This window comes from Triticum urartu, chromosome 1, assembly GCF_003073215.2.
Source record: "Triticum urartu cultivar G1812 chromosome 1, Tu2.1, whole genome shotgun sequence".
In the NCBI taxonomy this organism is placed as follows: domain Eukaryota; kingdom Viridiplantae; phylum Streptophyta; class Magnoliopsida; order Poales; family Poaceae; genus Triticum; species Triticum urartu.
Genome location: NC_053022.1, coordinates 382068699 through 382088240, shown reverse-complemented (window position 1 = coordinate 382088240; position 19542 = coordinate 382068699). Strand labels below are relative to the sequence as shown.

Sequence of the window (19542 nt, the reverse complement as noted above, 5' to 3'; positions counted from 1 at the left end):
ATAATCAAACGTTTGGAATATATGGATATTATCCTTATTTTACAGTAATCTATATACTACTACTAAATATGAGTGTGTATCAATGGCCATGTTAGTTTCCTCATTTTCATGATGTAGAAACATGCACCACACTGTTGGTTTCATCTAACCATACATTAGGGAAGTAAATGTGCATATGGAGAACTCTATATTTGGAAGTAGTGAAATCCTGCAATGCTTACCATGTGTACATACCTATATTCGCCCTTCAGCAATCAATGGCTAGAATAATATCCTCACAAATTTTTTGCCCACAGAACACGAGTATATAACAATGCATGGCCTGTTAGTTACCTTGAAGAATTTGTTTGTGAGGACAGAACATGATTACATAACATGCATGACATGGTAGTTTCCTGTGAAGAATCGATTGCGAGATAACATGAGTATAACCATGCATGGCACTTCTATATTTTCGAACCTAGTATACATTTCCCTGTATTTTCCTCCCAGTTCCAACAAGGACATATCAATGTTGTTTCTTGCATTATCCTACTCATACTCTGAACAATGTTGATCTTACATTAACAATGCCTGTCCTTTTTGATATGATGTAGTGTCCCTACAGTTACTGCCCTTTGTAATCACACCACCTTTGCCAAAAACAGGGAAGCACAACTGATTCCTCGCTCGATCAGACGATGACAAAAGACTGATGATCATTCAGACACATGAGCCGGAAAAGTTATATTGCAAAAAAACCACTGTATACAAGCACCGTGTAATACGTGAGTATCCGGACAATGGTTGTTACGTCTATGAGCATGATACCAGCTTGTTGGGGCCTTTAGAATTTTTTAGTTGGAGGCGGGTAAACAGCCTTGGTTTACACTCCCTGTTTCTCGGACTCAATTATCCGATTAACCAGGAGATCAACATTGGCAAGGACCTTGATGGCAGAGAGGCTCTGTTTGCTATGGAAAACTATGTCTACACGGCGAGCCCTAGGAGTTCGGGAGCAAATTCCCCTGATTGTCAATGATACAGCCTGCAGCCAAAAGAAGGTGAGAATGACAAAGGCATCTGGATTAACTTTGATCCTTGGATGTCTCAATTACGACAGTCGGTGATGTGGTTCGAGCCTTCAGGTTGATAGGTAATTGGGTTGTTGCATCGAAAGGGTGGAGTACTGGTGTCTCCGGATCACTGGTCGCTGAAGCAGGGCTGCAAATTATGATGGTGTTGGATCATCTCTTCGAATGACTTTGTTGTCTTTGCTGCTGGTTCTGGATGGGTAGTTCTTTCTTTTGTTATGCACATTCCTTGTCATTTGGTCATCCTCGTCTATGTCACTCTTACTATGTGATAGTTGCTTCGGTTTAGAATGTCATTCTCGTCTGGATCACGAGAGTGTGAGCGCTGCAGATGGGTGCGTTTTGGTGGTGTAGCAAGACTTCTTATGAACTATCATGTCTTGCTGTTTATGTCAGTAGTAGTCACTAGTCAGTGTTTGAATGTTGTATATATCGTTGTTTCGAACTATTTATTGTCTCGAACTACTGGTGGGCTAAATGAGGGCATCACCATTCTCCAGTGTTCAGAGTATATCTCCTTTTTTCAATTTATATAATTTGAGCTCAGTGTATTTTCGATGATGTACACTTGTTTGGGCCAGTGAGGTGTCGTTGAATATGGGCCGAGTAGTAACGCAATGCCAAACAGGTCAATTATGACTCTCAGGCCGGGCTCTCAAAAGATCCTGAAAAAAAAAGGTCGGGCTCTCCAAAAAAGAATGAATAAGGACTCTTAGGCCGACATGTGGGCGCCACCGGTGTTTTCGTGCTCTTGCGCGCTGAGAGCATATTGGCGCGTGCTCGAAATTCATGCTACCTTTTCATCCGCAGTCTCCCACCCCTCCCCCACCTCTGGAATCTCGATTCCTACTCCAGTTCCCCCAAATCCCCCTCCTGTACTCCCTGTACTCAAGCGCACTATCATGTCGCCGGTCAACGCGGATCTCCGAGCCAGAGATCCCGAGGTCCGTCCTGCCTTCGGTCGCTGCGTGCTGTCGCTCAACAGTGGCATGGCGGCGCTTGACGACCAGTTTGCCAGCAAAGTGCTGATGGTAACCGTCAACGGCGACCGGCCTCCTGTCTCGCCGGATGGCCTTGTCAAAGCTCTTGGCATTGCGCACGGCATCCAAATAAGTGACTTGCTCGTGGAAGTCTGTCCGCCACCGGCTGATTTGTTCGTTAGGTTCCGGACAACTTTCGACTGCAGTCGTGTGTTCGAATCTTCCCGGCGTTTGTTCTGCGATGGCGCGCTGGTGAGCTTTGATCGGTGGCACCCAGGATGGGGCTCGGTGCCCTCTGAGCTTGAGTTTTTAACAAAGCTTACCTTTCACGGCATGCCTCGACGTGCTTGGAACGGCGAGTCCATGAACGAGCTTATCAACGACCTTGGAAGTGAGCTCGTAAGTATGTTTGTTCCTCCAGACAGCTGGGCTCTGACGGTTATGGCATGGATGAAGAAGCCGTCCACCATACCGAAGGTGATTGGTGTTGAGATACCGGTGCAGGAACCGGGGTTGTACTATTCATCGCCACCAAGGCCGCCGCGGACCACGTTAGGGATGTACCCGTATCGAGTGTTCGTGCATGTCGAAGAAGTGGTCAATCCATCAATCGAAGTCCTATCGCCGCCGCTGGTGCCAGGGGCCGTCGACGACGTCCATTACAGGAGTCAACGTCAGACTTTCCCCGTGTTGCTCAGAACGATGGATGGCACAGGGCCTACTCCATCGCGCGGCGGAGGCCACTGCTTCTTTGGGAGAAGAGGCGGGGCTGGCTGCCTGGATGTGCTCTAATTTGAGGTAACAACCGAATCTTGTCAGATACTAGTTAAATCCGAGCTATGGGTGTGAAGCACTGATATGCCAGTACATTTGATTGTGACATGTTCTAATTTTGTACCTGAACTTTTTTTAGAAAGGGTTGTACGTCAACTTAATGTGCTAGGAGAACTTATTGTGTTGTCTGTCTGTTTTCTTTGCACAACATTCAAGATATTTCCCCGTCATTGATAAAGACGATGAACCGTTATGTACGACTTTGTTGGTTTCAACATAGCTCTTCCCGTAGCGATCCACTGCTTCCATCTTGATTGTGCCGCCTGTGTGAAATTTTTGTATGCAAGTTCAGTGTGCTATGATGTTCTATATGATTGTGTCAACTATATAAGTTTTTACTGAGCATCAGCAATGCATATGGCTGAAAGATGTATTTACGAGCATCGGCCGATGGGTCTCTCTCTCTATCTCTCTCTCAGACACACACACGCGCGCGCGCACACACACAAGTGGGACTCATTGAATTATTTATTTGCTCATGACAGCTTTTAATTAGGTTCCACTATAATCTAATTTTTTTATTAAGTTATTAATTGAGCTCAGTGACTTCAAAAAGTTGTACACAAGCCTTGTTTGGGCCTTTCCGGCGTCGCTGAATGTGGGCTGAGTAACCATGTTAGGTTGTACTGTACTACACACGGCTTTTTTTTGCTATTTTTAAAAATAATACATTTTTTAATTATTTTTCATAAATATTACGCTGGATAATTTTTTTAAAAAATAATACACCATCAGCCCGCTGCAGGCCGACTGGGCCTAGTCGGCCCACAGCAGGCCGATTGGATTCCAGTCGGCCTACAGCTGGCCGACTGGCCCATGTCGGCCCACTGTGGCTTGATTGGGTCCTGTCGGCCCACTGTGGGCCAACTGGAGCTAATTGACTCGCTGTGGGCTAATTGTTTTTACAAAAGTGTTAATCATGTATTTAAAAGATATGTGTATTGTGACCTCCTCCGCTCGCTGTGGGCCCACTGTTGACTAAAAAATATGTTTTAAAAAGTGTTAATCATGTATTTAAAAATTGTTAAATATGTGTATAAAAATGTTCCTTATCTATAAAAAAATTTAAATGTGTGTATAAAAAATAGCTTTTTTTTCAATATCAGCAATGCAACTGGGCCGACAGTTGTACACAATATCCGGGTCAACTTGTTATTCTCCGTCCCGCTGGGCTGTAAACTTTCCTAAGAGGTATGCATTAGGCTTAACAAAAAAATAGACTTTAAGAAATAATAAATGAGATGTAATTATAATAACTGGACAGTTACTATGCACCAAACACGTAATTAGTTTGAAAAATATATTTTTTTGAAATTTGAAAATTTTAATTTTATTACTTGTTGCGCGCGCAATATTTCGTCGGATTTTAACGTAATACAACTTTATTTTAAAATTATATTTAACCTGACTAGAAATTTCTAATGAAAATATTTCGAATCCCATCAAAATGTAGGAATTTTTTTAATTCTGTTTTAAGCGGTTGTTTGAAATTATTAATCGTTGTCCTAGCTAGAGGTTGGGCTGTACTTTTAACAAACTGTAAATGAGTTGTAATGAATTCCATTAGAATTAAAAAATGGGTTGTACATTCTTACAAATCGCAAATGGGCTATATGTTCTCTGCCAAATTCGAGCTGTGAGCCTACTAAGTTGACGCGTACCAAGGGCTTTGTCAACTTAGTCAATATAAACGATTCTACCTGCAGTGATCGTACGATGTCCATCCAACGTCCGTAGTGCTTCTTCAACCTCTAGTCTTCTTGCTCCAACCGCCCAAAACAGTGCCGGTCGTGTCGCGTGCTACTGCCTCCCGTGGCCGGTTGTGATGCCGCGGAGGCCTCACCGCCCCGTACTACTCCCACCGCTGGCTAGGCCATCCCTCTACTCACCCACACCCTCTCTTATTCTGCGGCGACAGCAGCCTCATACCACAGCCGAACTAGTGAACCCTCGTACTCCTCTCCGCGCGGGCTTCCACTGCTGCGTCTTCCCCGGCTCCGCGTCGTCCCCTTCCTAAGCCTCGCCGTTGTCCAGACCACCACCCTGGTGCTCTCGGCGCGGCGTGGTCAACGACCGACTTCCATCGGAAGAGTACTATACATGGAGAGGCTGACAGTTGGGTCCACGGCAGCCGCAAGGAAGTGCCTCCTTATTATGCGCAAAATAATTATTTCTCCACCTAACAGCGGGGACCCACCGGACGGGCCACCGTATTTGACGAAAAAAATGATTCGCCCCCTGACTGTTGGGACCCATGAGCTACATCTTCGCACTCAAGAAAGTGCGTCCGAAAAAAAAATGATTAGCCCCCGTGACTGTTGGGACCCACCAGCCCCTCGACTGCTGGGACCCACCAGCTACACCTTCACACGCAAGGAAGTGCATCCGGGCAAAAAAACAAAACGATTCGCCCCCTGACTGCTGGGACCTACCAGCTACATCTTCGCAGGCAAGGAAGTGCCTGACAGTCGGGACCCACCTAGTCGAAGCGTACGTAGCGTTGTCATTCTGGTCACGACCGTGTACGTACATACTGGTCGATGTAGAGGTGCACACGTGTCGTAGTAGAGACGCGCACGTGTCGTAGTAGAGGCGCGCACATAGCATGTACACGTACGTACAGCGGCCATGGTGCAAGCAATAAAATACGGCCACGTATGTGTACATAAGGGCGGGGTCTCGAACGCCTACTCGCGCATACGTACGGCCAGGGCTCGTGTACATGGCTGGGTCGGAACGGAGAAACAGCGTCGTCGTCGTGTTCATGGGGAGGCAACGGAATGCGTCGTGTTCATAGGGAGGCAACGAAATGCGTCATGTTCATCGGGAGGGCTTGGACGGAACAGGCGATGGAAACGAGGCCTAGCGTACCGCAGAACGGAGGAAACGGCCTTATGTTCGACCAGCCACGTTCGAAACGGGATCCTGTTCATCGGAAGGGGTGTGGCGTACCGCAAAACGGAGGAAACGGACCTCCTACGGTCGAAACGGGGGTCCTGTTGATCGGGAGGGGTGTGGCATACCGCAAAATGGATGAAACGGACCTCCTACGGTCGAAACGGGGGTCCTGTTGATCGGGAAGGGTGTGGCGTACCGCAAAACGGAGGAAACGGACTTGTGTTGGAGCGCTGCGGTCAAAACGGGGGTCCTGTTCATCGGGAGGGGTGTGGCGTATCGCAAAATGGGACTCCACGGGATACTGTTCATCTCCACCGTCGACCTCCTCCAGCCTTCACGGGCTCCTGTTCATCCAGCCTTCACGGGCTCCTATTCATCCAGCCTCCACGGGCTCTTGTTCATCCAGCCTCCACCGCGCGCTACTCCACCGGCTACTGTTCAACCACCCCTCCATCGTCTACTGTTCATCCAGCCCTTCACACCACGGGGTCCTGTTCAACCACCCCTCCATGGGCACCCCTCCACCGTCTACTGTTCATCCAGCCCTTCATACCACGGGGTCCTGTTCAACCACCCCTCCACCGTCTACTGTTCATCCAGCCCTCCACACCATGGGGTCCTGTTCATCCACCCCTCCATGGGCTCCCCTCCACCGTCTACTGTTCATCCAGCCCTCCACCACACCACGGGGTCCTGTTCAACCAGAGGCAACGCTACCGCTCATTGTTCATCCAAACCCCCCGCAACGTTCACTGTTCATCCCATCGATCGGCTTCAGTTAGCAGCAGTAGCGAAGGAATCGCTCGCTCGGGTTCAGTTAACAGTCATCGATCGATCGCTCGGGTTCAGTAACGTATAGCCTGCGGTGCAATCGCTCGGGTTTAGTTAGAGCCCAACGCCTCGCTCGGGTTCAGTTAGAGCCAATGCCTCGCACACACGCGCGTACGTGTAGGAGAGAAACGCGCATCACTCGGCCCCCGACCTCTCACCGTAACCAGGAACTCCTCGAAATTTTCCTCGCCCTCGCTTCTACCACGGTTTTTTCCGTCATGGACGGCCCAAAGAATGTCATGCAGCTGCGTCTCCGGCCCGCCCAGGATGAAAAGCCCATTTTCTGTTATGAATTTTTGTCATAGAAGTAGGAGCCCACCGCATCTATGATGATATCGGGTTTTGTCACAATTATCGTCATAGAAGTGTCATATGTATGACAGAATTTTTTTTCGTTCGGCCCAAAATGTCACGGATGTGTCTTTTTTTATAGTGATTGTCTTAGCCGTGTGCGACGCCCCCGTCCACCGTTTACTCCCTCAGTCATATTTTCGTAGTGCTTAGGCAAAACCCTGGGAGATCACATCACCATCACCGTCACCATATTGTTGTGCTGCCGGAACTCATCTACTACCTCGCCGTATTGCTGGATCAAGAAGACGGAGGACGTCACTGAGTTGAACATGTGCAGAACGCGAAGGTGTCGTGCGTTCGGTACTAGATCGGTTGGAGCGCGAAAAAAGTTTGACTACATCAACCGCGTTGTGAAACGCTTCCGCTTACGGTCTACGAGGGTACGAAGACACACTCTCCCCCTCGTTGCTATGCATCTCTATGGATAGATCATTGCGTGTGCGTAGAATTTTTTTGTTTTCCATACAACGATTCCCAACAAAAATACCTCGGTGGAACAAGATAATTTTCAAACATCCCCGTCCCCGATAGAATTAACTAGAAATTGTCCCATCCCATGCCACGACATACCAATCGTCTCTCTCTCTCTTTTTAGAACAACCAACCAGTTCTAGGTCAAATTTAGGGAGTTTGCGTCCACTTTATTTTGTTTGCAGGTAACACGTGTCTCAGTTATATCGTAAAGATCATAGTACAATCCACGTAGACACCGACATGACAAAATTGAAAAGACAGCAAAATATTAGCCTTTACACAAAGGAACATCAACCAAGAAGGAAAATTACAATCAAGAGTGAAGAATCCCTTTAGCTTGACACTAATTCCCACCATATGCCTCCGACACCACCACAACAGCCACACATGCCCGACCTTGAGGGAGGGGGGAGGGGCGGCTGACCTGGGCCCCGTGAAATCAAGGGGTCCCAACTTGGGCCTGTGCTGCTTGGTCAAACCGTCCAAAGGCCCTCGAAGTCAGGGTAATAGACGAAGCGCTGAGATCGCTCTATTCTAGTGAACACAATGGATTCTCCCACAAATTCTGGGATTAGATGATATCAGGTCATATCGCTCAAGCCATATCTTATAGCCTGCGCCGCCGCACCAATGCTGCACTTTGAAACCCATGGGTAAAGTTCATCGATCTATGCAGCTACCCTCCTCGGCTCCTTCCTTCCTGATTCCCCCATGCCCACCCACCCCAATGGCATGTTCTCTCCTACGTGCAAGTTAATTGATTATCTGCTGCCCCTGTATACCCATTATGTGATAAGGATGGAAAATCTTAACATCTTTTTTTTGCTCTCATGAGTCGTGAACATGCGCTGAGAATGAAGTTTCGGGAAAGGGACATGTGGAGCAGCAGCAAAATAAAACAAAAGATGGGGTAGGACGCAGGAGGCAACAATATCTTTTTTTGTTTTATATTTGATTCAAGAAGGTCACAACTGGAGTTGGGTAGTAGATGCACGTTTGATTGAATTCTAAGTTACACTCACTGAACAAATTAGACAGGTAAACAATCAAATCTTGACAGTCGTTTTCCCCCAAAATAGACAACCAACCCTCAAGACGTGTGATGTTATGTGACTTCGAGATTTTAACATCGTCCCTGCCGACATGGCCACACAGAGAGGCGAGATGATGAGTCGCCAAGAGTAGACCACACCAACAGACTGCGTCCACAAGCCACCGTGATGATGTGTTTACAAAAGGTATGTTTTTATTTCATATGAACGTTGTTTGATGCATTTTAACTGTTTATTCATATTTTCTAATGTATACATATCAGATATTTTAATGCGATATTGTTCATTCTTTTTTGAACAAGCTATTGTTCATGTATGCTTGGATGATTCATGTTGAGATTTGGTGCATAAGTGCTCTAATAGATGATCATCATGAGCTCGCTTGAATGAGCGGTACCAAGCTTATTGCCGTTCAAAAATTGGTTGTTATTTTAGTATTTGTATCAAGGGGCCTTGGATTTCAATTTCGCCCTGGGCCCCCGAAATGCCAGCACCGGCCCTGCAACCACCAAAGGAAAACCCAATGGATCACCTCCTCACTCCGTTATGTATCTTTGCAGACCTTCAAGGTGCCTCATCAAAGACGAAGCCATTACCATTGAACGAATGGAACTGGGGCAACACCCAAAACGCGTCACTGAAGTTCAGATCTAGCACCACCGCATGACTAACACGTCGGAGAAGTAAACCATACCTGCCATTCATGAACCACGAAACCAACACACGATCTACCATCTTCCAGATGCTATTTTCTGGGCCCACTTTTCTCAAAAAAAGAGAAGACTTTGGGCCAAGTGCGCCAGCGTGTCAATACACTTGCTGCGTTGGCGTGTTGATATACAGTCAAAAAGAGACTGTGTGTGTACGAGCACACACGAGCTCCTATTTTTGTGTACACTTGCTGGGTGGCCCGTAGCAGTTACAGGCCCGAGACGGGAGAAAAAAAAGGCGGGAATCGGCAGCGCCCAGATCCACCGCTACCCAAAACTCCGCTCGCCAACGAAATTTTCCCGCCTCCCGCCCGGACCCGTCCCGCAAAGACCAGCAACTCGGAGGACCGAATGGAAAAAAACCACCCACATCTCTTCACTACCACCGCGGGATTCGAAGCCAGGTTCCCTCCCACCCAAACCCTGCGGGGAATTCCTTGCCTTCCTCCTCCGGATCCTTGAGCCGCAGATCCGAGCGCCTCCCCTCCCATCCGATGGATCCCGCCGCCGCCAGCGCGGGCTCGTGGGACACGGAGCTCGCGTGGCACCTCCTCACCGTGCTCCTCCGCATCGGCCGCCCCGCCGCCGCCGCCGAGCTCGCCGCCGTGGCGTCGACGTCGGCGGCGAGCGCCATGACGCTGCAGCACGTCGAGCGGCTGTGCCACGCCCCCGGATCGCCGCTCAGCTCCTCCGGCGGCACGGTGACTGTTTCGGGAACGGCCGTCGTGGCGTTTCTGAGGTTCCTGGGGTGGGATGTGCCGGCGGTCCCGAAGGTGAGGCTGAGGCCCTCCGACTTGAGGAGCTGGTGCGCGGAGATGCCGATTAGGTATGAGCGCAAGCGGAAGGCTCCCGACGCGGATCGCTTCGGCGTGAAGAGGCGCCTCCTGATGGAGGCCGATGCAGGTTGGTCCTGCTTGCAGCTTTGTACCGGGCGATGGTTTCTCTAGAGTTACTGGTCAATGTTGCTGACCTCCGTCTGGGCCAATTTTGTGCAGATTTGGTAGAACTCGAGCAGCAGCTGCCGATTGTGCCAAGTTGTTCCTCAGTTGCTGCTGGAGAGGTACGATTTTTCTTCGTCACTGCTCATGTTCTTCTAAGAATCACCCGAGTTAAGAAAATACTGAAGTGCAGTACCTCCATGTCCCATTTCATTTTGCTTGCATATGTAGTTGGCTTAGCTGGTATTTGAAATCAATTTGTGCCGAATTCCGAGCGAAGTTCAGTTGTGGAAAATAGCACTACAGTTTACAGAACCTCACTGTTACACAATGGACAGCACTGCACGGCTGCACTGTGAGTGTGTGTTGGGGGGGGGGGGGTTGCTTATCACAGGCAAATGTAAAGTTTCTTATGCATTTTTTGGCGTGCTATGCATTTAAGCTTTTGCAATCCATAGCAGTGACATACAATAGCTTTTATTTTACTCCTGTTTGTTGTCATATCTTGGTCAGGTACACCTGGAGGTTATGCAAGATAGGCTTCCTCTAGTTTCCAACATTGCTAAAATTGGTACACCTTGTCTTCAACCTAAACTTAATCAGTCTCTTGGAGTCAGCAACGACAATCTTCTTGGGGACATGACATCTACACTGACATGGAAGGAGTTGTCCGTTCGTCCATTTAGTGATATTCCTTCCCTCTGTGCTGAGAAATCAGAGAACATCCATGCAGCAGTTAATGACATTAGTAGGATTGGTGAAATGGAAGGAGCACTTTCATATTACAATTGCCGAGTAGAGGATAGTGAGGATCTGGAAAAGAAGTCCAGTCCCCTTCCTATGATAGTGGAGGTGCCTTTAGTTGGAGATACAAAAATTTGGCTTGATGAGGATCTAAATCTTTTTCACACAAGACCATGCAGTCCATCTCTCAATTGTGATACACAGTTAGTAGACAGTATAGTAAGAAACAGTGTGATGCCTGACCAAGCAGCTGTACAAAATGACAGCCCAAATGCTGGACAGGGTGAGGAGATCCCATCTTGTGGTCAGGATGCTAATACTGGTGTTTTCCAGTCTGCTACATGCACCAAAGCAGAACCTCTACTACAGGAACCGATTCATGAAATGAACAAAAGCTCATGTCAACAACTATCTCTGGGCACAAAAGTTGACCCGGCAGCATTGCCGCTAGAAGCGAGGAGCCATGATTGTATCAACAATGGAAAGTTGAACGTTGTTGCTGAAAATATCGATAGCACATACCTAAAGGACAGAGAGCAGCTACATAAGAAAGTGGGTACCATTTTTCCGAAGAAGGAGCAAGACAGAAAGATGGTGAAGCAACGGGAGAAGCGCAAGAAAAATGATGCCCTGCCCAAAGAAGATAAGGATCAACTTGCAGAAAATGCTCAAAAGGTTATTTTTGTCTTGCATTATGTTGACATTGCAGTTACTATTTTTTAGCTCCTTGCCTCCTTTCTATATTCTTAGGGTTGAATGCATTAGTAATTTTTTATAGCTGTAAATAGCATAAGTCTTGTTCTATTCATCTGATTTTTAAGTTATGTCGATCTATTGTGTTGCAGGGCCATGCAGAGCCAAAACCACTGCCTAGCTTCAAGAATTTTGTCGTGGAAGAGGAGGAAGGGTCAGGTGAGAGGCCCTATACATTTCTGTTCGAACTGGGATAGTTTTGCTGAATGTTGACTAATATGTCATATTGTTTATTTGCTCAGGAGGTTATGGGATCGTTTATAGGGCTCGGAGAAGCGAAGATGGAAAAGTATTTGCCATAAAATGTGCGAACATCAGTCCACTTGTCATATGTCCATATTTGTATACAAAGTTCGTTAAATGTATTGGCTGTAGTTTTGATAGTTCATTCATGTTTCTATATTTTTTCTGTGATGTTTTTGTATGAGAAAGGGAATTAACTTGTATGTTTCTACTGCCAGGTCCTCGTGAGAAAGCTCATTCACATCATGTTGACAATGAACGAAAGATGTTGGAACGATTTGGGTACTAAAAAATGCTGCTGCCCTAAATTCCTTATCTTGTCCCCAAAATAAACACAGCAGATTTACCGTGTTTTTCTTCTGCAGAGGCAAGAGTTTTGTGATTAGATACGAAGGCTGTTTTAGGAGTGGTGAACTAGACTGCTTTATTCTAGAACATGTTAAGCATGACAGACCAGAGGTTAAAAAAATTGGTGGCTATGAATGTTATTTGTCCTACCAACCTTCGATATCTATTCATATTTTGTTAAGTATTTTCTCTTATCTTTGCAGATTCTCAAAAGAGAAATAAATGTCTTTGAGTTGCAGTGGTATGGGTATTGTCTGTTCAAAGCTCTTTCAAGCTTGCATAAGCAGGTTCGGTTTGATTGCATGTTACCTTCATTAACTGTTGAGTTCTGCATGCCGCTAGGATTAACCCCCAGCTAATCCTGAGTACCTGATATTTCTGCTCCCAGGGAATAGTGCATAGAGATGTGAAACCTGGAAACTTCCTCTTCTCTCGTGACCAGACAAAGGGTTATCTTGTTGACTTCAACTTAGCAAGTGTTAGTGCATGTATTGCTTGCCCTCGTTTTCTTTGATGCTTCTTTCCTGCAGTAGATGCTAATGCCATTTTTGCTTTTTTTGCCCCCCCCCCCCCCCCCTCCCCCTGCAGGATGTTCACCATAAGTTCTTGAAAAACAGTAAGTTCACCTTCTAATATTGAGTTACTGTTTATTTTGTGCTGTACTTAAACCATTGATTGTTTTTGCTCATCCCTATTTAGGATTCTCCACACCAAATGTATTTATATCTAACAACATTTTCCTCCATGCTACAGCGCTTTGAGCCTTTTTCACTTTGGGATATACTTGTTTGTCGTAAAAAGATTTGAATCAAATGAAACACAAACATCTTCAGTACTTGTCCAAAATTAGAACCATTAAGCCGCGTCACTGTATTTTTGTAAAAGCATTCTCCTGGCAATGGTTCTGAAAAGTCATTAGCTTGAGCAACCAAATGATGGCACAAGATACCTGAGTGAAAAGCTACTTAAAAAATATTAGTTTGAAAGGTGTCATGAGAAGTTTTTCACCATGGTCCGCTCCATGCCACCTTTGCTAATCGTTGTTAGAAATCACTATGAAACAGAGCCAACAAAAAGATTCAACAATGAATAAGTCAGTGTAGTGGTGTCAGTCTCTGATTCATTAGAAGTTTTTGTTACCTAGGTAGGATTACATGAATTCTTATTCAATGAATTTGTAGTTGTTTAAATTGTTATATCTCGTGCGTGACTGCAGACTGAGATATGACTTTTGTTGATCAGGTAAATCTGAGACAATGTCATGTGGGAAGGATACCGCATCTCAATCTTCGTTGAAATCTTCTCTAGTGATTCATGCCAAAGAAGCAGCAGCCGAATCAAAACAACCTCTTGGGCCCAAGAGGAAAAGATCAAATAAAATCCCTGTGGGCAGTGATCCTAGGATTGACAATAAAAGTAGGCATGGTAGCCAACCTGCTGATGGATCTGGTGTAACCTCGGCCAAGGATCCTACAAGCGCGAAAACACCATTAGACAGGTTAAAGCAGCCAATGCCTTACAGAGGGAGGAAGGAATTAATGAGCTTCTTGCAGGAGGCAATGGACAGTCCCAAACAAAATATACCGGCAGCTCCAGTTTCCCAAAGGAAGAGGGTTGCTGCTCCTGTGGGTAGTGTGGATCGGAAGTTATTTGTACTCACTCCAATGCCCCTGCGTTGTGATGGTAATGCTGTTCCCGGTTCTGGGACGATTAACAGCAAAGGTATGCTTTTCCATTGAACAGTGTTAGACCTTGTGCATTGAATCCAGTGACCTCAGGTGTTGAGTGATCTAACTAATTGGTTCTTGCAGGAAATGGAAAGCAGCGAAGAGAAGGTCCATGTGTTGGAACTAAAGGATTCCGAGCTCCAGAGGTTTGATGTAGTTCCTACCTGAGAGGTTTTCGGCTTCGAGGTGCCACATATTGAATGGCTGTTTTTTCCTTCAGGTTCTTTTGAGATCTTCTCATCAGAGTTGCAAAGTTGATGTCTGGTCGGCTGGGGTGACACTCCTGTACTTCATAATCGGCAAGGCACCTTTCGGCGGAGATCCTGAACAGTGAGTTAGCTGGCTCATTTTCAAAGCTTTGCTTCCCTGAGTTAAAGAGCACGCTAACCTCGTGGCATATGTTGAACAACAGGAACATGAAAGAAATAGCGAAGATCAGAGGCAACGAAGAATTATGGGAAGTAGCAAAACTGCACAACTGCGAGTCCTCGTACCCAGAGGTACGCAAAGTCAACTGATCGACACATTGACACCCTATGAACTGATCACTGAATCAGTAATTCTGCCTTTGTCTTCCAGGAGCTATTTGATGTCAAATTGCTTCAGTCGGTGGATCTCAGGGAGTGGTGCATGGCCAACGCCCGCAGGCCGGAGCTCCTGGAGCAGGTCCCTGACTCGCTGTTCGATCTCGTGGACAAGTGCCTGGCGGTTAACCCCAGGTGCAGGATCACGTCAGAGGACGCTCTGTCGCATGAGTTTTTGGCCCCGTGCCGTGAAAGCCTCAAGAAGAATGCGCTTAGGAGTAGGTCAGCATCAGCTTCTCGCTCTCCATGCTTGCCTCGAGATGCCATGGTTAACGCCAACGAGTTGTAGCACTCGTTTCCAACCTTACTTGACCTGTTTTGACCTGAGTAAGCTTAAGCTGAAACTGGCAACTGACGTGTCGTGTGTGGCTGTGTGCCAATAGCTTGTTTATCTGTTTATTACTGCTGTAAATGCTGTACTTAAAGAATGTAATAATTAATGCTCTAGTGTTCGTGTGTGCTGAGAAGGTTGTTATAAAGTTCTATTTTCTGATTTACGTATGGAGTTCCTCTTGTTACTATGGAAATTTAGCAGGTTTTAACGAAAATTTCATGCTTGAAACACATTTTCTCGGTCTGCCTGGTACTCCTCGTGTTATTAAAAGTAGTATGCTTGTTACAGAGGGAGTAACAAAGAGCTTAGAATGTGTGGTTTTGTTGACCGGTGGTCGTTACAGGATTCAAAGATGCAACCGGTGCTTCCGGCATGAGAAAAAAGTCGTTTCGTTCTTCAATAGAAAAATGCAAACAGATAGAATTTCTTCAGAAATAGGTAGAGCACAACTGTTTTCGCCTGGCATAACACAGCATACGTGGAGCCTCATCTGATCACAGGAAAGTCTTGCCTTGCCATCCAATCCACCACCAGCGGCGGTGTACAGGATTGCAGGTTTCAGCCTCTGTTTCCTCGGTGACTACGTGTCCTACAACGCCTTCGCATACCCGCATCGCATGATCCTCTCATCTCCTTATCCACAAGAAACCCTTGCCCCGGACGAAACTGCTTGCGCGTACCCGGTCAAACTCTCGACGGTTCGCCACTCGTCTGCGATTTTGTTCTTTCATCATCCATGGTGCCTGCAGATTTCATACCCAGTAGACAGTGACGGAAATCGGACTCATCGCTGTCCGGGTGTTGTTTTATGACTGAATGTGATGCTTTTGACGAACAGTAGCGAGCACTAGGTTTCATTCAATAAAGAAGAAGACCGTCAGAGCCCGGAAGTTACAATGAGAAATAGGTTGAGATGCACAAGTCACTACTAAATGTGATGTGATGTGTTGCGATGCAACCCGACGATGACTTTTACAGCTTCGTGTTCAGTGAAATTCACCCTTTTATCGTGGTGGAAGTGAGCCAGTTTATGCGAATTTTTCGTTTGTTCTGAAACAGGCGGTAGTAAAACTGGGAGTACGATTTACGATTTAACGCACCCGCAAAAAGAAAAAAGATTTACGATTTTTTTTGAGCATCAATACAGACACAAGCGCTCATATACATGAATCTAGGAATAATGCGAGTACCAAGATTTGAACCCCGATGGGTTATATATACCACTGTTCACCTAACCAACTCAACTACAGGTTGATTCGCTAAAAAAAAAAAGATTTACGATTTAACGGGTGATGAAACCCGCAAACCCGGCCCGCCAAGCAGGACTCCATCATCAACAAGGCAGCGAGGGAGGACGTCGAGAAAAGAAAAGAGCAGCAACCAACCAGCCGAAGCGACGCAACGCAAACGCAACCGGGACTGACTGAGCCGACGAAGCATCTGGGCCACGCCGCCACAAAAGGCAAAGGCAAGGAGAAAGCCCCGATGCCTCCCCTCCTCACCTCACCCGCCTCCCTCTCCTCCTCCCCGCTCCGCCTCGCCTCCCGCCTCGGCGGCGCCGCCCTCCGTCCGACCTCCCACCACCACCGTCGGTTCCTCGCCCCCGCTCCCCAAACCGCGCCGCGGGGCACCACCACCGGCGGCGGGTTCGCGGCGATGAGCTGGCTCGGGAAGCTGGGGCTGGGGGGCGGGGGAAGCCCGCGCGCGTCGGAGGCGTCGGCGGCGCTGGCGCAGGGGCCCGACGAGGACAAGCCGGCGCCCGGGTGCGAGTTCGCGCAGTTCGGGGCCGGCTGCTTCTGGGGCGTGGAGCTGGTGTTCCAGCGCGTGCCCGGGGTCACCCGCACCGAGGTCGGCTACAGCCAGGGCGCCTTTCATGACCCCACCTACGAGGACGTCTGCACCGGCGCCACCGGCCACAACGAGGTCGTCCGCGTCCAGTACGACCCCGCCGCCTGCAAGTACGACGACCTCCTCGACACCTTCTGGGCGCGCCACGACCCGACCACGCCCAATCGCCAGGTCCGTCGCCACTCGGCCACACAGCCTGATTGCTGATCCCCTCAATTTTGCTTTTGATTCCTTTTCTGTGGCTTGGAGTGTGTGGATACGGAGTTTCAGGATTGGGGAAAATTTTCTGGACATTACAAATTTATTACTGAGAAAATATCTTGAGAATTTATTGGGAAAATTGCTTAATTAGTTCTCTAGACAGAAACAATTTATTGCAAAATTGACAAACAAAAATAGGAGGAAAAAAATCGTCGCCTGAGAGATTCGAACTCTCGCGGGGAAACCCCATGTACTTAGCAGGCACACGCCTTAACCACTCGGCCAAAGCGACGCTTATGTTCTTTCTGTCGTCGGTTCTACACAGCAGGGTGTGAACTTAAATATGCACCGTACAAACATTACCGACCCTTAACGGATTTAGGCAACCCTATATACAGAGTGTCAGCCTACAACTGTGAATCGGGCAGCGAGCTAAGCATGCCTCGAGAGTAGTAGCACTTGGGCATTTGATGTGTACATCCTGCGATTGTGTGTATAGAGGTCTGCAAACCTGCTGCTTCCCTTTACATTTTGCTCGGAATAGGCATAGCACTGGCCACCGGCAGTGTTCCTGACTTTTTTTCAGAGGAACTATCTAGCTAAACACTCTTCAGCGGTTAGTACCGCAGCGATATTGGCATTTGTGCAGTTTTGTGTTAAGCTAATCAGTGTTATGAGAGTGGTGGTAATCTTGGCCGTAAGGCTCAGCTGCAGAATCCATTATACCTGTTGGGGTCAGTCATTATACCTGTTGGTGCCCTTTGTTAACTGATATTTCAAACTAGCTCTTAGCCTTTTGAACTATACTACAGAAGCTTTTCAACCTCTGATGTGAACTTACTTGAATCTCTGAATAATATCCTCAAGCTCATTTGATTGCGAGCAATGGAACTTGCTTATGCATATTTGTACAAGCCCATTTCTCGGGGCCTCTTTGGTTCAAAGGATTTTCCTAGGAAATTTAGAGGATTGGAATCCTTAGGATTTTTCCTACGTTGGTGGTTTGATTCATAGGTTTGAATCCCAGGAATTTTTCCTAAGAATTCCTTTGAACTACATTCCATAGGAAATTTAGCATCCACTCACAAACCTCTTGGTAAGAGTCCTTTGTTCTTACTGTGATGCTATCAAACAACTAAAATCATGTAGGATTCAAATGGGCATGACATTACGATCGTATGTTTTTTCAATTCCTGCATTTTTGGAATTCTACTAATCAAAGAGGCCCTGTTTCCGACAAACGGCAACACATCAGTTCCTTTTCTTAAATGTTCATTACTCCTTGTGTTTCTGATCACATACATTTCTGAAATATGTGCACGCAGGGGGGCGATGTCGGAACCCAGTACAGGTCAGGGATCTACTACTACACATCGGAGCAGGAGAAGGCGGCGCTCGAGTCTATGGAGAAGCAGCAGAAGGTTCAGAACCGGAAGATAGTCACTGAGATCCTCCCTGCGAAGAGGTTCTACAGGGCGGAGGAGTACCACCAGCAGTACCTTGCGAAGGGCGGTCGCTTTGGCTTCAAACAGTCCACGGAGAAGGGCTGCAACGACCCCATCCGCTGCTACGGATGAACGAGCCTGGTGACCTGACCAGCATGGAAGCACACAAGCAGCAATGTTATAGTCGAGAACGCTGCCTGAATAATGGTGGATGTCAGCTGAATTTCACTACAGTTTTCCTAGCTTGTGCTGTTACCTAAATGCAAGGATTGTAAGAGAGAAGAAAGTTATTACCATTATACCTTATTAGTGTTGAATTACCATTGTAATTTAGTGTTGAATTGCCATCGTACTTAGGATAAATTATGGCCTGAGTAATAAAGTTCATTTTAATTACAAAAATGGTGTTATCAGAGTTAGCAGGCCTGGTTAGACCCTCTGTCTCAAATTACTTGTCACATAGATGGGTGAAATAGATAGAAATGGATGTATTTAGAACTAAAAATATGCCTAGATACAACAATTCCCGCGACAAGTAATTCAAGACGAGGAAGTAGTTACAACGCAGTTTGTTCATAACTGAAGGATGACAATATTACCATGGGTACTCGATTCGATCCGCATGGTTAGGGCATGGGCATATTTTTGGCAATGCCCAAACCCTATCCAACTAGTCATGTGTACGCCCGAACACTACACAGTTATCTTATACTAGTTTTTTACTTCACAAGCGGAGGAGCCCCTGCCATGCACCACAGGTAGCCACACTCTGACGCACATATCGGATCGCTAATCTCTACGACATATGACAGTTCGTTCGCCTCCTCATCTCCGCAGGCAGCAGCGATCATATCGCTCCAGGACTCCAGGCTTCAGCCTCCAAGATCAGAAGTGGAGAAGGTAAGTTGGGAAGGGAATGCCGAGGCAGGCAGGTGCCGATCCAAGGACACATTTGATGAGCGGCAACAACACAAGGGGAAAAGTTAATTTATTTTCACATAGATTAGTACATGCCTTTAAAAATTATAGAAGTATAATCATACAAACTATAGGTGTTAATCATCACTTATAACATTTCCAATTATTTATTCGTGCTTGTGTAGGCATGAAGTGGAAGAGAGAATCCATTCATAAATTTTGCAAACCAGTTGGTTCAAGCTCTCAACTATCG

The 19542-nt window shown here is 46.8% G+C and overlaps 2 protein-coding genes and 1 non-coding gene across 3 annotated transcripts; 2 read left to right on the top strand and 1 right to left on the bottom strand.

Moving 5' to 3' along the window:
• Positions 1 to 9568: 9568 nt before the first annotated feature.
• Positions 9569 to 14990, top strand: LOC125513736. The gene is made up of 15 exons (XM_048678926.1): positions 9569 to 10109; positions 10202 to 10266; positions 10658 to 11563; positions 11734 to 11800; positions 11884 to 11946; positions 12103 to 12166; positions 12250 to 12343; positions 12436 to 12519; positions 12621 to 12710; positions 12821 to 12848; positions 13475 to 13954; positions 14044 to 14105; positions 14180 to 14289; positions 14372 to 14459; positions 14539 to 14990. The coding sequence occupies exons 1-15, from the start codon at positions 9701 to 9703 to the stop codon at positions 14830 to 14832; spliced, it is 2904 nt and encodes a 967-aa protein (XP_048534883.1). The 5' UTR covers positions 9569 to 9700; the 3' UTR covers positions 14833 to 14990.
• A 1241-nt stretch (positions 14991 to 16231) lies between these two features.
• Positions 16232 to 18773, top strand: LOC125513744 (peptide methionine sulfoxide reductase A4, chloroplastic-like). Its single transcript, XM_048678937.1, has 2 exons — positions 16232 to 16896; positions 18252 to 18773. The coding sequence occupies exons 1-2, from the start codon at positions 16363 to 16365 to the stop codon at positions 18501 to 18503; spliced, it is 786 nt and encodes a 261-aa protein (XP_048534894.1). The 5' UTR covers positions 16232 to 16362; the 3' UTR covers positions 18504 to 18773.
• Positions 17137 to 17218, bottom strand: TRNAS-GCU. The gene has a single exon. It is a non-coding gene; the product is annotated as a tRNA-Ser (tRNA).
• Positions 18774 to 19542: the final 769 nt, after the last annotated feature.

What these genes read in the sequence shown, in the direction of transcription:
- LOC125513744 (XM_048678937.1), top strand. Translation starts at nt 16,363, where the DNA reads ATGCCTCCCCTCCTCACCTCACCCGCCTCCCTCTCCTCCTCCCCGCTC. An exon ending in CGACCACGCCCAATCGCCAG is followed by an intron (nt 16,897 to 18,251) that starts GTCCGTCGCCAC and finishes ATGTGCACGCAG; the next exon opens with GGGGGCGATGTCGGAACCCA.
- LOC125513736 (XM_048678926.1), top strand. Translation starts at nt 9,701, where the DNA reads ATGGATCCCGCCGCCGCCAGCGCGGGCTCGTGGGACACGGAGCTCGCG. An exon ending in CCTGATGGAGGCCGATGCAG is followed by an intron (nt 10,110 to 10,201) that starts GTTGGTCCTGCT and finishes AATTTTGTGCAG; the next exon opens with ATTTGGTAGAACTCGAGCAG. An exon ending in GGAAGAGGAGGAAGGGTCAG is followed by an intron (nt 11,801 to 11,883) that starts GTGAGAGGCCCT and finishes TTATTTGCTCAG; the next exon opens with GAGGTTATGGGATCGTTTAT.